Here is a 16,665-nt window from a genome sequence, read left to right as displayed (position 1 = left end):
TTTATTCAAAACGGAGGGAAATTCGTTTCGTTAAAGTCGCAAAATAGTGTAAAAAAACAAACAAAAAAAAACCCTACTATAGGCCTACTGTTATGTTATTTAGGTAATGCTGCCCATCCTCACATAATGTACATTTGGACTGTTTTGCGTTGTATGTAGAAAACATAACAAAAAAAAACACAAAATAAAAACATCACTAATCTGGTGCTGATGCTTTTTGGTGGCTTCATGGTCACCTCTTTTTTTGTTGATAAATGAGTAAACTTTGGTAGACTATACAAAGATACTAAATCCTCCTCACAGCTAGAATAAACTTCAGACTCAGGCAAGATCATGTTATACCTTGGAACAGTTTAAGTTTTTTGTTAAATTATGTTTTTTTTATATGTTGATTGCTCCTGTTTTAATTGATGAGTTTGTTTTGTCAATGTGAATGTGTTTGGGTTTCTGTTTTTACTAGTTTCTTATTTTTTACTACCCTGCTTTGTAAAATGTAGTTGTTTACGTTTATATAGCAACATTGTACTGGCTGCTTGTTATGAAGGTTCTGTAGACCAGTCAAATAATTTAGTTTCTATAATACAGTAGCATATATTCAAAGTAAATTTAACAAACATTTTCGTATCCCATACTGGTTTCTGTAATGGTTTATTATACCTTAGAAAAGTTGGTTGGTACCATAGAGTATTTGGTACACTGAATTGTACACTGTACTCCCTCTAGTGTAGGAAAATGGTTATGACAGCCAAATACAACACAATCATTCCCCCCTCAAACTGAAATATATAGTGTATACATTAAAAGATATACATATTTTTCTTTGTTAGAACAATAATTTGCAATGAAAGAAGTCCCAATTCTATTTATAATAATTTTGACTTATTCAAATTCTATAAGACTAAGTACAATTTTGCTTTGTTTGACCTCATCGTATTCAATGCTTCCATCAAGCGCAACTTGCTTTTTCAGTCATTACTAGTTTTGTAAATCAATAAAGAAACAATAGACAAAAAGCATCAGCTAAAACATTAAGGATTCCTTAATCATTTGCCTCCATGTTATCATCTTCTGTTATACGTGTTATATTTGTACTTAAATACATTTGGGAAAAAGAAATAAATGAAAAATTTAAAAAAAAACAGAATATTTTTTATATTGGCACTAATAATAAAACAGAGATACAACAGTCAAAGACTGAACGATTTAGTCAGGTTTGTAAGAAACAGAGTTTTGCAAAGCAGTGCTATCCAACATTTTGAACGCTTCAACAAAACAAAATTTAATTATTAAATAAACTAGGATGATAGGACATTTGACATTTTTTTTCTTCTTTTTTTCCCCCGTCCCACTGAAACATGTTTGCCAACCTTTTGATGGGTAGCCTGCAACTCCAGGTTAAAGACTGCTTTAAGGCCTGGGTTATCAATGTGTTTAATGTAGCGGAGGAGGGATTTACAGTAGTATGTTAAGGAGGGCTTTGGTAAAACATCTTTACATGATTGACATTTAGAATACTGAATGATAGAAACAAGACTTTAAATCAATAACAGCTTTTAAGTCTTGCCTGTTCCTCATGAATGAAGACCCTTTTAGTCTGGGGCAAATGGAAATTTGAGACACTCACAGTAACAGACACACAATAGCGAAACCAAACCAAACTCACAAACAAATGCTTACATACTGATCAGACGATATAACACTTCATAATCCTCAATAGACTTGACACATTAAAATGGTTCACATTTGCTTAAATTAAATTAATAATATACTGTTGACACACTTCTTTCTACTATGAAATTAAGGAACATACAACTGCATGTAAGGCCGTTATCACATTATTAGTTCGGTTATTATTCTTTTCAGTGCCACTCGCCTGCGCATCCACCCACTGCTCTTAAAACAGTGTTGATGGAGAAATAATCTGTGCCCACATGTTTTATCCACATCTATGAAGACATGATAATATGTGACGCCATCTTATCCAGTATTTAAAATATCCCCAACGTAGTGTGGGGAACATAATCTGAAATCTGAAAATCAAACACATTAGAGTCTTTGGATGCAGTCTCTTCTGTATAGGTTTAGGAGCGTTAATAAATGAAAATCCCCAGCCTTTGTAGAGAATTCAGGAGGTCCAAGGTGGTAAAACAACTGCCTTTAAAGCTGCAGTATCTGTAGGACGTCTGTGGCATTTGACAAAAAGCGGAGGTAGAATATCATCTAACTCCCGTCTTGATTTCTGATCCTTTCAGGTTTCTCTTCCACACAGGAGGGATCTGTTTCACAAACAGGAGATATGACACTTGGGATGTGATCAATAACCACTTTTTTCATCTGGGATTATCAAATAATGAGTTATAAAGTATGCACAGCATTATTTGGGGTGAGAGACACAACATTGAACTATTACATTAAGATTCTAAGCAAAAAATTGGAGCGAGGCCAGTGTATGTGTGCGTGTGTTTGTCTGTGTATTACCAGTGGCGGTACTGAAGGTTCTAGATGACGTCCCAGAAATGACAACAGTCGTCTCCATATCAGTCCGCTGCCCAAGAACATGAAGCCTGTTACCAGCCAGAAAACACGTGGGTCCTGGTGATAGACACATTCAAAAAAGAATGACAAAACATCAATGCTTTTGGGTGTACACATACATAAAGTACTGTATGACATTTAGAAACCTGAAACAAAATGAATGAATAAGACAATGTCTGCATACACAAACTAAATGTTGAGATGAAATGTATTTAAATAAAACTTTTACTGGTTTATGTATCAAACATTTTATATTGAAATCAATTTATCAGACATACTATACAGCAATACAAAATTAAAACAGCCTCATGTTCGACAAGTTGTAAATCGTCAAACTCTACCTATCCTACCTCTTCGAAGGATGACATCAAATTCATTCCAAAGGCCACTCCTATCAGACCAAACAAGGAGAGGGAGAAGGAACCCATCGTGAGCTGCAGATTCAGACGCATCATCACATTACGATGGCTAGGGGGGAATGAAGCACAGGTAGACTCATTTTAAGGACTTACAATTTAAAAGGTATTTTATGAGTCAGCTTAAAAGAATAGGTTAGCAAAGTTCAAAGAAGCAATACTTTTTTGCACAGAGTATTTTTTAAACCATCATTTAGCTTGAATAGTACATTAGGGAGGTATCATTTAAAGGCCAGTATGATGATGAGGAAGGATTGCAGCACCAGTTTCTCTCTGCTTTTTTTTTTTAATTGTATTTTTTAAGTCAGAACAAATGGTTGTGAGGTTGCCTCTGTCCAATAATATGTATGCACATATCATCTGCAGCATGTGTGTACCTGTCCAGATTGATAAAGATGACACTCTCAGAGTCGTCTATCAGCCCTTTCAGCTCTCTGGTCTTGTTCCCAAGCTCCTCCGCCTTAATGGATCAGATCACAGTCAGGGGTTAGTGGACTACAGTTCAATTCATTCATATTCAAAATGCCGTTGAATGCAAGTATGAAGTTACATTTATTATTTTTTGTGGCATTTGTAAGGCTTTTTATTGATGGTGCTGAGAGACACAGATGAAATGGGGCAGAAAGGGGGACGACATGCAATGTAATAATATCTATGTATTTGTATGTAAGTGTGCCTTATCATGCATTACCAGGACTGTACGGCAATAATCATTTATATTTATAGGAAAACAATGGGACATTATATATGTTAGTTCATTTTGGGGTCTCTAGATAAATAGTATTACCTGCATATAGTAGTTCTCCAATAACAGCTCCATCTCCTCAGCGTGGTCAATGCCCAAGCTGCTCTCCTCACTAGACAGGCAGACGGATAGACATATCTTCAAATCACAAATACAATATACTAAAGAAAAAAGGAAAAAAACTAGTACAATAACTATTTTGCAATTGCTCTAAACCCTTGAGAAATTTGATCAATAAAATAATCTAGAGACTTAATAGGCAAATTTGATTAACCAAAACACATTAATTAATTTATATTTATTGATATTATATTATTTGTCTTAGTTGGTCTCTCATCTCTCATCTTCAACAACTTATCCGGGGTCGGGTCGTACATAACGAAGAGCAAATTATAAACGAGAGAAAACTTGATATTTTTAATCACGTGTGTGTCATTTCCGAGTACCGCATGAAAAATCTGACTATCTGGCCTAATAAATAAGGCATCTATTTCGGATCAGAAGTGTTCAGGGTGAGAGTCCCTTCATGGTCAAAACATTTTAATTTCTCCTTTCTTTAAGCTAAATTATCTGTGGACAGACACATTTTGATACTTACACCATTTCCTTATTGAAATGCATATTGGCATGACTTTAAACTGCAGTTGGCAACAGACAATGATTCACAAGGCAAAAGGTTTCAGTAAAGGTAAAATACAGGCAAAAGAAACGTCAATTTGCAATAATACACAAATCACAGCCACTGACTGGGAGCTCGAAAGAAAGCCCTTTTTTCAGTGTTCATGTTAAGCGTATGCGAGTGCATGTGTAACATACAAAACTCTCGGGTCCGTCCACTTGGTCAGACAGAGCTCTTCAATGATCTCGTCCTCATCCAAAATCTTCAGCAGCGAATCCTTAAAAACCTTTATGTCCGTCTCCAACTCTGATAAGCTGTCAGTGGAACAAGAGACAAGAGGGAAACTAAGAAAGACAGACAAAACAAAACAAAAAAAGGGCTGTATGTGTTTGGGTCTAAACACAGCCATGCTGAGCCTGAGCCTTGAAACGGTTTGCTATCTTGATATATGATTGTGTGCTTTACCTCTTGCTGTTCTGCAGCAGTATATGCAGTTTACTTCTATCAGCGGAAAGGATTTTAGGATCCACTAGTGATTCCAACGTGTCCAACATTACTGGTTCCACCTCATTCAGCCGAGCTTGGAGAGTGTTTATCTAATGACACAGACACATATATGCACAATCACGCTAAACATTATCTACGAACAGAGCCTCAGGCATGTCCTCTGTTTAAAGGTGTTTTTTTTTTTAATCTAGGTTAGAACATGCTTGGACACACAGACACACAGTGTTCCTGTAATGTGTCTCACCTTGTGCTGCAGTATGGCCTCCAGCGCTCTGAATTCGAAGGGAAGGGAGTGTGTCTGTGATGCCAGCTGAGGTGCCAGCTCCAGTACCAACCAACGCTCCAATCCAAGACCACGAAAATCCAACACCAAAAGGGACTGCGGGGTCACGATGGCTTTCAAAAACTGTGGAGAAGCAAAGGAATGAGGTTTAATTGTCAGAAATGCAATCTCAATATCAATGTCTTCATTTCTAATGTTTTTTCTATGCCCCCTGTCAAGCACTTTGAATTGCCTCGTGTCTGAATTGTGCTTTATAAATAAACTTGGCATGCCTTGCCTTTCATGATGGAACATGTACTATGATCCTCAACATTGGAGACAAATATTTAATTTTCATTAGAAAATATAAGCTACTTATCAGACATAAAGATTTTAATTATTAAAATATGTTTGGCTTTATAGAAGATGCTTTTTCTGCATAACATTTCATATGTTAATGTGGAAGGGTTCATATGTAGCTGCGTTAACAGAATTGCATTTAGATGCCTACAGTCCCAGTTAGGGGTGTGAACGTTTACACACATTTGTAAACGGTTACACGGCTGCAAAACTTTTGTGTACACGTTTGACCATTTAATATGGGGGGGGGGGGGGAAGTAATACGGGGCCGTTGTCAGCTTGCGAGCTTCAAGTGAAACTGAAGGTGAAGCAGGTGAAGGTGAAGTTAAATAGTTATGAATAAATATTGTAACTAAATACAATCATGTTTTGTGTTATCTGCTTTAGTAGCCTTCAGTAGCTCACATCGCCCACCACTCCTTGAAAAATTATAATTTTCCAAACTTAAAAAAACAAACAAAAAAAAAGCTTTTCGTTTATTGATTTTTCCTGGTTATGATTAACCAAACGGTTACACGTGTAGAGTAGTTGACTGATCTGTAAATATTTGAGGTGAAAGTCCTAACCAACAAAAAACACTCTCGGGCAGCATTCCCAGCCAATATATATCTGAAGCCCGTCAGCTTGACACAGTGTGAAGAAGGACTCGGATAAGAAGGACAAGACTGAGCGACAGCACAGAAAGCTTTGAATACTCCAGGTAATGTAGCAGCAACACAGTGTATCTTGGGTCTGTATTTATTAAGCACATAATCCATTACACAACCAGGGAAACGGGAAGCACACAATGATGCCTACATGCAGGGCCGCCTTAATGCACGGGCCTTTAAAAAAAAAAAAAAAAATTTTTTTTTTTTTTTTACTGTCTCAATATAGGCCCCTGATCTAAGAAGGCCCCGCACATTGTCATTTAAATAAATTATTGACTGGCTCATGATAGGCCCCTGATCTTAGGGGGGCGTAGAGAGATCAGGGGCCCATCATGAACCAGTAAAGAAAAAGGAAAACAAATCACATTATTTTTGGCCTACGAAGATCAAGGGGCCTATCATTCACCAGTACATTTTTGTTATTTTTGTTTAAATAACATTGTTCGGGGCAACGCAGATCAAGGGCCTATATTGAGATGAGCCATTAAAAACAAAACAAATAATTCAAAGAGAGAAGTAGCTTTGGGATAAGGGATTATAAAAAAAAATTGGAATGCTGACTGACTGGATTTTTTAAACCTGTATATTTTTGTTTCTGCTTTTTGGTATTTATGTGTCTCCAAATGATTTCAGAAAATAGCTCACATAGGACAGTTGATTTAGCCTTAGTTTTCTTCTCAAAGTGCACCAGATTGATGCATTTTACTTTAAAAGGTTCACATTTTTCTTCCGGGGGGCATGCCCCCGGACCCCCCTAGAAGGTCCTGGGTCCCCACCGCTGTCTCTTCAATAACTTGGAAAAACACAGTAACCAACCACGTGTGTTTGGTTATTAAAAGTCACTAGACCAGGAGGGGGTTTAAGTACATGTTACCTTAAGTGATTTTGTATTTCATCAATAGAGATATTGTGGTGTAGACTAACATGGCTTTAACGCATCTGTATTGTAAGACCGCCGCCCGGGGGGGCCTACAAAACCTCTCAGCCCCAGGGCCTAGTGGCAGGTAAAAGCAGCCCTGCCTACATGTTATCACACACGTAATTACAGTCCTGCTGCTTACATTTGTTTATTTATGTCTTTCTGTCATGTTTATGTTTTCCAATTTATACAGAATATGGTTTATATGGTCTCTATCAAAGTCTCAATAAAAATGTAGGTATAGAATATTAAATTGCTTAAAAAAGGCATACTTGCTTTAAAAAGGTAAAGTAAATGTAAAACAAAACAAAACAAAACACTGTATATATAATAGATAAAAAATGGCCTGACTCAAAGACTGCCTCTCCACCAGTTAGGTCTTATAAAGTAACTTGATTATTCTTCATTAGAATTGTACGCCTGACACATTAAAAAGAGAGGAAAAGTAACTATATAAGAAAATAAAAAGTTACATTTTAGTTAGTTCATTTACATTTAGTTGATGAAAATTGATAACTGATGACTAAATGACTACTTTTGAGAAACATGATTGTGGAGGGAGAGTAGCCAGCCTGACTATACATTTGAAAGAGGACAATGTTCCTGCAGACAGCCTCCTGCTGTTCTGGGTCAGCCTGCCCCACCCACGATTATAATATGAATGTATATCTCAACCTGTCTGCCTCCCAACCTGTCTCCCCCTCCTCTTCCCCCACCCAGCTTACCTGTCTACCTGTCTCCTACGTCCCCCTCCCTTGCCTGTCTCTCCTACTCAGATCAACCTGACCCCTCCCATGTTTTACAATAACAATGTATGTATATTAGAACTGTCTGCCTCTCAGCCTGTCTCTCCTCCAATCCCACTGTTAGGGCGCACTCACACTAGGGCCGTTTGCCTGTTCCGTGCTGCAGGAAGATTCAGCACGATTCCCCCTCCTCCCCACTCCCCCCGTTGGCCCGTGGTCACACTGCTCGTGGCCTGGGCACGATTGCACCTTGCCTACGTCACCGTGCGCGTTTAGGATTTGGAGCGTAGTCTACTTGTAGGCTATACGACTGTTTGTGAATATTTTCATCTGGCCAAATTTGCATCATATATTCCACTTCCACATTAGAGCAACGAGAATCCTTAAGCTATTGTTTTTTTTTTTTTAATGTAGCCTTGGTCGCGGTGAACAGTCTCATATTTGTGCAGCACGCTGTTTATTATTAATATAACAGCCCGTCATCAGACCATACGTATCGGATGGTTTTATACACATTGATCGCTCCATCAAGTAATCCAAGTCAGACCTTTTAGTATGGGCAGAGTATCGTTTTTTTAAGTGTCTTTATTAAGTTTATTGTTAAACCTTAGTAGGCTACTGTTTCCTTATCACCGGGCCGCGGTGTGTTGTTTTGGGTGCGTCAAGGCAGTTATGACAGCTGACGGGAGGAAAAAGAAAAAAATCATCTGACGAACGTGAGTAAACACGAAAACCTTTTTGCTTTGCTTTCTGCGCTCACCTATTTAGCTCTCTCCCTCTTTTATTAGCCCACACCTAGGCCTACACACACGTTAATTCTCACACATTTTATGTAGCTACAAGTCCAAGTGGTGGGCAATTCTGGTGGACTAGTAAGGCAGCGGACGTTAACGGACTATGCATCCTTAATAAATTCACGTCAGGAACGCCGCCTGTGCGCTTGCTTGTCCGCATGTCATCTCATTAGAATCTGTACTTTGGCCACGGCACGCCCCTTGGCCGTGGCCAAGGGGCTGTTCCGTGCTGGAATACAAGTTGGCGTGGTCACACTAGCCAAACGTTCTAGACTTTAGGATGCAAATGAGCTTTGGCGGCCCTAGTGTGAGTGGCCCCTTATAGGCCTTTCACACCGCCGCAAAATCGGAGCTAGTTCTGGGCTTGTTCGGAGTTAGAGCCAGTGTTTTGGTTTCACACCGCCAGAGAGCCTGCTCCGGGCCGTAAAAACCGGGGGAACTCATACCCCAGGATTGAGCAGGGTTTGATAAGAACTGCTTGCGCGAACGGTTGGGGGAGGGATTATCCTGACCAACCAGAGCAACTCAAACCTCATGCCCGCCATATTTAAAAACACCGCTACTACGAGACGTAAACATAACATAATTACCGAACGTAGCGATCAAATTGACCGGCGAGAATACGCTGTATGGGTCCTGTTTGCTTAAGAAAGCAAAGCGAGAGCCAACAAGTGTAAAAATAAGACGTATTCGCCGCTGTTGTTGTGCTTAAAGCTAGCGGTAGCTTTAGCGTTAGCCACAAGAGCAGCGGCGTCGGGTGACGTATACACACGTTTACAGTGACGTCATGACGTTGCTCTCTTGCCGGCTCCATGGCTGTCTCCGGTCGATGTGAAACCAACCGGTTCATAACTGGGATAAGGCTGTAACCAGTTTTGAACTGACCCCAACACCAGCCTGGAACTGACTCTTGGTTCATTTTGGTGTGAAAGGCCTATTAGACGCCTCCCCCCCTGGGGAGTAAATGTTCCTTAACTATGTGACGATTTAAGGAAAGGTTGTCACTCCTTGTAACATACCTGTGTTGGAACTAGTGACCCTCCGTGGGGTTTCTTGCTATTGATTGAAAATAAACCTTTTTGCTTCTACAACGTATCATTGTTGCTTTTCCTCACCACAATGATCCCTGTACTTTATTCTGGCTGCAGGATGGCTGCGCCGCTGCGTCTCTGCCTGCTGCTGCTGCTGCCTCTGTTGTGTCCCAGTTGGGCCAAGGAACAGAAGTGTCTCACGTCTGCTTCCAACTGCGACGAGTGCATCCAGTCTGGCCCTGAGTGCGCTTGGTGCACCGCGCCTCACTCTAAACTCCGCTGCCACACCTTGAAGGGGCTGCGCAGAGCCGGCTGCCTTAAAAGTGACATGTATAACCCGCAGGGCGGGCTGCAGGTTGTCAGGGATGAACCCAGGTCGGTATCACACTTTATCCATTATGAAACATTATGGCCTCCATGACTTCCAAAGTTGTCTATCTTCTTGCTAGGGACCTCAGCATCACCGAACTAGCTAACGATGAGGCTCTGTTCCTCCAACCCCAGGAGCTATCCCTCCGTTTAAGGCCGGGTGTAAGCCAGTCCTTCACTCTCACTATCGCCATCCCTACAGGCCAGCCAATCACAAAGCTGAATATGGACACCAGTCCTGTTCCAGCGGGAGTCAACATCACATTCAGTAGCATCACACAAGGAAATCCCATGGTCGTACAGGTCAGCAACATTAAGAAGGAAATATTGTGCCCCTCCGTGGCTTAGTGGGTAGAGGACGTACCATATTGGCTCAGTTCTTGTCGCATTGGTTGCGGGGATCGAATCCGACCAGTGGCCATTAGCTGCATGTCATCCCCCTCTCTTTCCCCATTTCCACTCTGCACTCTCAGATCATCAACTAAAATGCCAAAAAACATCTTTAAAAAAAAAAGGAAATATTGTACATTAGGAACAACTTCCTTGATATAAAGAGCATATACTCTTAGAAAATACTAATACTTATTTATTTTTCTCCAGGTGAATGTTGAAGCTGCTCAGTGTCCTGGTAAAACTGGTAAAACCGCTTTTAGCCATAGTGCCCCTGACTCCTGGAACAGCCTACAACATACAATTAAAATAAATACACTCATAACTGTTAACCAATTTAAAATTATTATTTTGAATCAGCCCCTCTACACTTGTAACTGTTTTAATTAGGCTATTATGTCTCTCATTCAATTGATCTGAATGTTTTAAATTGTTGTTGTCTGTGTGTGTGTGTGTGTGTGTGTAAACTTGTTATGTATTCTCATTGTATATTGTGTATATGTACAAACTCGACGTCATTGTAAAAGAGGGTCACCCCTCAATTGATCTTTCGAGGTTAAATAAAGGAAAATGAAAATGAAAAGTGACGACCCAGACCAGATGCAGAACAGGACTGGGCCCTGGTCGGTGGACATCACACCAGAAGGCTTTTCACTGAGTGTGAAGTTGGAGATAACTTTGGAGTGTGAGTACAACTTCAGAACCTTGCTATAGCCAATACACCGACAAAAAGCTGAGTACCAGAAAATCCCCAAAATTAGACAGTGAGATGAAAATGAGTCCTACAAAGATTGTACTAGTAACGGGGGCGCTCGTGGTGTAGTTGTTAAACTCCGGCCCGTGGTCTTTCTCTGCGTGTTATTCCCCTCTCTGCCCCATTTCTCTGTCTCTCCTAATAACCTAATAATAAAGCATAAAATGCCCAAAAATAATCTTGAAAAAAAAAAAAAAAAAAAAAAAAAGATTGTAATGGTCACTATGCTGCAAAAATGGAGCACATTTGTCTGCTACAATGTGACGAATGCCTTGTGGAAAATAATAATATCTAACTTGTTCCATCAGGTCAGTGCGATTGCAGAAGCAACCGTGAGGAAAACAGCGTGGGCTGCAGTGGCCATGGGGCTCTGGTGTGTGGTCATTGTCAGTGCTACCAGCCTTATGTTGGAAAACAATGCCACATCGATACACCAATTTTACCAAACGAAGACTACTGTCGTAAAGACGCGGATGCCCCTGTGTGCAGCGGTAGGGGGAAGTGCGTGGAGGACTTCTGTGAGTGCGAAAAGCGAGGAAACCCGGCAGAGAAATACAGCGGACAATTTTGCGAGTGCAGCAACTTTGACTGCCCGTACCACAACAACCGGTATAACATGTGACATTTTCTGCCACACGATATTTTCTTCTCTTTTAATTTCTACTTGATAACAGAAACTGATTTACGTTTAAAATGGATCACACTTTTCATCTGGCAGACTATGTGGAGGCCACGGGAGCTGCGAGTGTGGACACTGCATTTGTGATGACGAGTGGACCGGTGGAGACTGCGCCTGCTCCATGGAAACAGCTTCCTGTATGGCAACAAACCAGAAGATATGTAATTACAAAGGGATGTGCAGGTGCGGGACATGTGAATGTGAGCCACCGTTCGCGGGCCAAACCTGTGAGGAGTGCCCTACGTGTTCGGGCAGTTGTCAGCGGCACGCGGAGTGTGTCGAGTGTCGGGCGTTCGGGACAGGAGCGAAGAAGGACAGGTGAGGAGCGGTTGCTTTTAAAACTGGGTATTTTTGTTTAGAATGGAATGGATTTTTAAAAAATGTCAGGGGCACATTTATGATTAAAAGTCATGAAATTTGAAGACCAAGTATCCTGTGTTTTTCTAGATTTCTGTTAACACCCCACATTTTTCTCAATCTTCATCAGGTGTGACCATGAGTGCGGCTACATTGCCATGACAATCGTGGAGACCAAACATGATCTGCCTGAAGCAAGAGGAACAATGCGTATGTGTAGAATGAGGAGCCAGGTTAGCTCTTGCTTCTTCTACTACACCTTCTCCAGCACGCCCTCTGGAGGGCAGGCGACTGTAGTGCGGGCTAAAGAATGCCCTCCTGTCCTGTAGATGTGATCAAATAGGAGTGGAGGAGGGAGGGGGGCTGTTGAGTTTGTCCTGAATTTGATGTAACTCATGGTCCATGACAGCTACATTCGTTGAGTTTTAGTTCACTATAGATTTAGTTTTAATGTTGTTGTTTCTATTCCCTTAGCAACCGTATTCTTTGTATTAATATTGGCTAATATATAATACTTACACATTAAAAAAAATAATCTTTACTGAATTGTGTCATTCTCTTGGCTGGCGGCATCAGGTCTCATATACAAACTGGTTTAATACCTCTGGTTTTAAATGTATTTGTAATGGGTGTTCTATCGGCAGGAAGCAGAAGCTGATTTGAGTGTTATGTAGAGTTATTAACATATTGGCTGCCATGAAAAAAGAAATATTATCCATGGTGTGGCTGAGACTTACAGTCACAAGATGTCTCTTAATCCACAGCCAGATCAAGTTTTGTTCAAAATAAATATTTTGTCAATCACGAAGTGTGCCTATGAGCATACCTCCATTCGTATGATAATGCAGTTGTTTCTAGCAGTGAGGCTGGTGCTGTGCTGGAAGCGGAGGTCTCTGGCCTGCAGACTTAGCTCCTGGCAAAGCTCCGTTTTCTTCTTCTCTGCACGGGAATAAAAGAAACAAGAGGCGCAGCAGAGACAGAGGGTTATAATGTGGACAAATAGGGAATTCATCTTTTCATATACAGTCCCCTCCAAAAGTGGTGGAACAGTGAGGCCAATTCCTTTATTTTTGCTGTAGACTGGAACCATTTGTGGTTGACAACAAAATATGAATATGAGACAATAGATCAACATTTCAGCTTTCATTTCTAGGTATTTACATCTGGATCTGATACACAACTGTGAAGAAAGCATTATTTGTAAAGGAACACCACATTTTTAGGTGAGCAAAAGTATTGGAACAGATAGACTTAAAATAAATTAAACTGAATAAGACATAATATTTTGTTGCAAATCCTTCGCTTGCAATAACTGCATCAAAGCTGTGACCCATTGACATCATTAAACTTTTGCTTGCTGTTTGTTTTGGGGGGTTACTCCCTTCGGTCTCCTCTTTAGTAGGTAAAATGTATGCTCTATAGGGTTTAAGTCTCGAGATTGACTTGGTCAGTCTAAAACCTTCCATTTCTTGCCCCTGATGAACTCCTTTGTTGTTTTGCAGTTTTTTTGGGATCATTACCTTGCTGCATGATGAAGGATCTTCCAATCAGTTTGGTTGAATCTTTCTTTAAATTGTCAGACACAATGTTTATGTAGACTTCTGAGTTAATTTTGCTGTTGCCATCATGCGTTACTGTGTTGTTGTCAAGATGAACCTTTACCTAAGTGATAGAAAGGCTAAAGTTTGGAGAAAAAAAAAGGATCTGCTTTTGGTGTCAAACCCAAATGTTTCCAGTCTACAGCGAAAATAAAGGAATTGGCCTCAATGATCCAATACTTTTGGAGGGGACTGTATTTTGAACCTTCATACTGACTTCATATTGACTCTACACACCAAAGGCTGAGGTAATATCACATCTGCTAGCATCTCCTTAGCAAACACAAACATAACAACGACTGTGGCTCAGTTGGTAGAGAGGGCTGGCCAATGATCCAAGGGTTGGCGGTTTGATCCCCGCCCGGCCACCTGTGTCATGGTTGTTGTGTCCTTGGGCAAGACACTTCACCCACCTTGCCTGGTGTGAATGTGTATGACTACTATATGTTTGAGGTGGTGGTCGGAGGGTCCGTTGGCGCGGAATGGCAGCCACGCTTCCGTCAGTCTGCCCCAGGGCAGCTGTAGCTACTATCGTAGTTTACCACCACCGGTATGACTGTGTGTGAATGAATGGAACCTGGAACCCTGTAAGCGCTTTGAGTCCTTAGGGAATAAAGCGCTATATAAATACTATCCATTAACAAAGCGAGGGAGCGAACAACCCAGCAACAGTGCAGTTCACAACCGTATATGGCTAAGATTAAAAAGTGTAATCCGATGACATAATTTTAATTCTACGTACAATCAAAGATGAATAAATACCAACCAAAGGATGTCACATTTCCCTCTTGGTCAAACTTCATCTGTAAAATACATAAACAGGAAACTGATTACCTACCGACCATCACAGTTATTCAAACTATCAAACATTTTAATACATTTAAGTATATAAAAACATGACAGTAGATGTTTGATTAAACACATGGGAGATCCGTGCCATTAAGTGCATTCAACAAGAGTTTGTAGTAAGCACTGTTCAGTAACCACTGAAAACTCTTACCACTACAAAAGCCGGAGGCACACTGGAAATGGGGGCGTCTGTCACTCTGCTGCGGATAAACGACACTGTTCAAAGAAAAGATTAAGTTCAACACATGTAAAGGCACACACAACAAATCTGGAAATGTGCAACTACAGAGTTTTAATTACAGCAAAAAGTACAAAAGAAATCCTGCGGTTTTGTATGTCTAACTTGCATAATTAGACTAGCCTCTTTAGCATTTCATTATTTGATACCGCTAACGCATACAGTCCTGTATTGACTATTGATTTCCTGATTTCCTTTGAATTTGACTCAAAAAGGGGAGCTGCATCTTTCCAGTCATTACTAAATCCTAAAAGCCCATTGTATCCTCACCAAAGTAAGTACTTTTTTTTAAAGATTGTATGATGGTTTCGTCACACTTAAATAAGATGTTTGTCCCTTCTGTGAAATATAAATAAATAATAAATATATATAATAAATATATGCGTTGAAAAAAAAATCAAGTTCTGCATTCATGATGAACTGTGTTTCAGTTATCAACATAAAAGACATCGAAGCAGCAGCACATACGAACTAGTACTTCAGCTGTAGAAAGAGATATGCTGCGTCAGTATGCAATCTGACTATCTCCCATTCTCACCAGGCCATGTTGAGCCTCCTTTCAGCAGGTTCTCCTTCTTCACTGCAGAAGACTGACACTTTCTCAGTTGGCATCTTGGCACGGGCAGTATCTGAGCGCACAGTGCGTTTGAACCAACACCGGCGTAGCTTTTGCTGTACAATCCCAGTGTTCTAATTCCAAGTGGCACAGTTGACTTGAGTGGGTAGAGGGCTAAGCGAGCACTGCGAGGGATGAGGGTCCAACTACCACTTGTTCTTGAAGAAATAATATGACTAACGGAAGAGAGAAGGCGCTTTTGATTAAAGTTCCCACCAATCGGCTGATAGATCCTTGTGCAGTTCATAGGGCCAGCCAGCAGCACCTTGTATAGTTGCCGCTCCACACCACTACTACTGCACACAGTCCTCACACAGACAGCCATGCTGGGTTTGGAGGGCTGATGTTCACCACTTCTGCATCAAAGTTATAACAGCAGGGAAAGACGATGGAGAAGAGGAGAGTGAGCTTTTAGCCTCCATGAGAAAAGAAAGACGGTTATAAAACAGTGCTTTGAACGGCGGAAAGTTTGAATAATCCTCGAGTCATGTCATTAGTGGTCCCTCGGTGCCCTCGAGCTGTTTGTCAGTTTGTTTGCTAGAGGAGACAGTACAGATTAGCAGGTAAAACAGGAAAATAAACGGGCACATAATAGTTTAAGTATGATAAAATGTGGCCTTGACCAACATATTGCCATATGCTCGGCTGCTTACTCACTTTCCTGGAATTGTTTCCAAGAGTGCCAGTGCATGTTGTGCTAGTTATCTTAGCTGCTGGTTTCTGGGACAGTTCGTGTCTTAGTGATTATCCATTTGAAATTCGCAGTGACAGTGATAGAAGACACCGGGTACACAGGTCAGTAATCCGCCGCTATCCACAGACGGTCCTAATTCCACACATTAGGCGTTTGAGTCCAAAAACATGGTTTAGTCCAGGTTAGCACGATAGAAGGAAATTTGCACACAGGACAGAGGCAAGATCGAGCGCTGTGCCCGACCATCATGCACCGCGTCGAAGACGACCGACCTGTCAAAGATCGTCTCCTACGAAGTAAATCACTCGGACGGCAAAACCATGAACCATAGTTAAACAATATGAAGGTTAGAGCTTGGTCAAAGGGTCAAAGCCCCGAAGCCAAGTATGGAAGCTCAAATTTCTGCCACCAAACAGAGAAAAATAATATATAAAAAGTTATTCATGATATCAATACAAGTAGACTAGCCTACTTATGGTAGGCTAAATTAAAATTATGAGATAGTGAGTCAAATTTATGAAATAGGCCTACAATTAT

At 40.7% G+C, this 16,665-nt stretch overlaps 1 protein-coding gene across 2 annotated transcripts; it reads right to left on the bottom strand.

Annotated features, from left to right (window-relative positions):
* Positions 1-747: 747 nt before the first annotated feature.
* Positions 748-16,335, bottom strand: mrs2 (magnesium transporter MRS2). Of its 2 annotated transcripts, XM_080039307.1 has the most exons (13): positions 16,092-16,335; positions 15,357-15,971; positions 14,732-14,796; positions 14,498-14,534; positions 12,960-13,072; positions 5,067-5,228; positions 4,781-4,911; positions 4,513-4,629; positions 3,739-3,808; positions 3,329-3,411; positions 2,886-3,003; positions 2,479-2,592; positions 748-2,276 (listed from the first exon to the last, which is right to left on the bottom strand). In XM_080039307.1, exons 2-13 carry the CDS (start codon positions 15,757-15,759, stop codon positions 2,217-2,219), a joined length of 1,473 nt encoding a protein of 490 aa, XP_079895433.1. In that variant the 5' UTR covers positions 15,760-15,971; positions 16,092-16,335; the 3' UTR covers positions 748-2,216. The 2 variants fall into 2 exon arrangements, with proteins under 2 accessions (XP_079895433.1, XP_079895434.1); XM_080039308.1 differs by lacking the exon at positions 16,092-16,335 and having other exon boundaries at positions 15,357-16,017.
* Between the last annotated feature and the right edge of the window lie 330 nt (positions 16,336-16,665).

The sequence above is a fragment of the Ammodytes marinus genome (genome assembly GCF_949987685.1).
Source record: "Ammodytes marinus genome assembly, chromosome: 13".
NCBI lineage: Eukaryota > Metazoa > Chordata > Actinopteri > Uranoscopiformes > Ammodytidae > Ammodytes > Ammodytes marinus.
This window is presented reverse-complemented; position numbering and strand designations above follow the sequence as displayed.

What these genes read in the sequence shown, in the direction of transcription:
- mrs2 (XM_080039307.1), bottom strand. Translation starts at nt 15,759, where the DNA reads ATGGCTGTCTGTGTGAGGACTGTGTGCAGTAGTAGTGGTGTGGAGCGG. An exon ending in TGCCTCCGGCTTTTGTAGTG is followed by an intron (nt 14,535 to 14,731) that starts GTAAGAGTTTTC and finishes TGTATTTTACAG; the next exon opens with ATGAAGTTTGACCAAGAGGG. An exon ending in TGGAGAACTACTATATGCAG is followed by an intron (nt 3,412 to 3,738) that starts GTAATACTATTT and finishes TGATCCATTAAG; the next exon opens with GCGGAGGAGCTTGGGAACAA.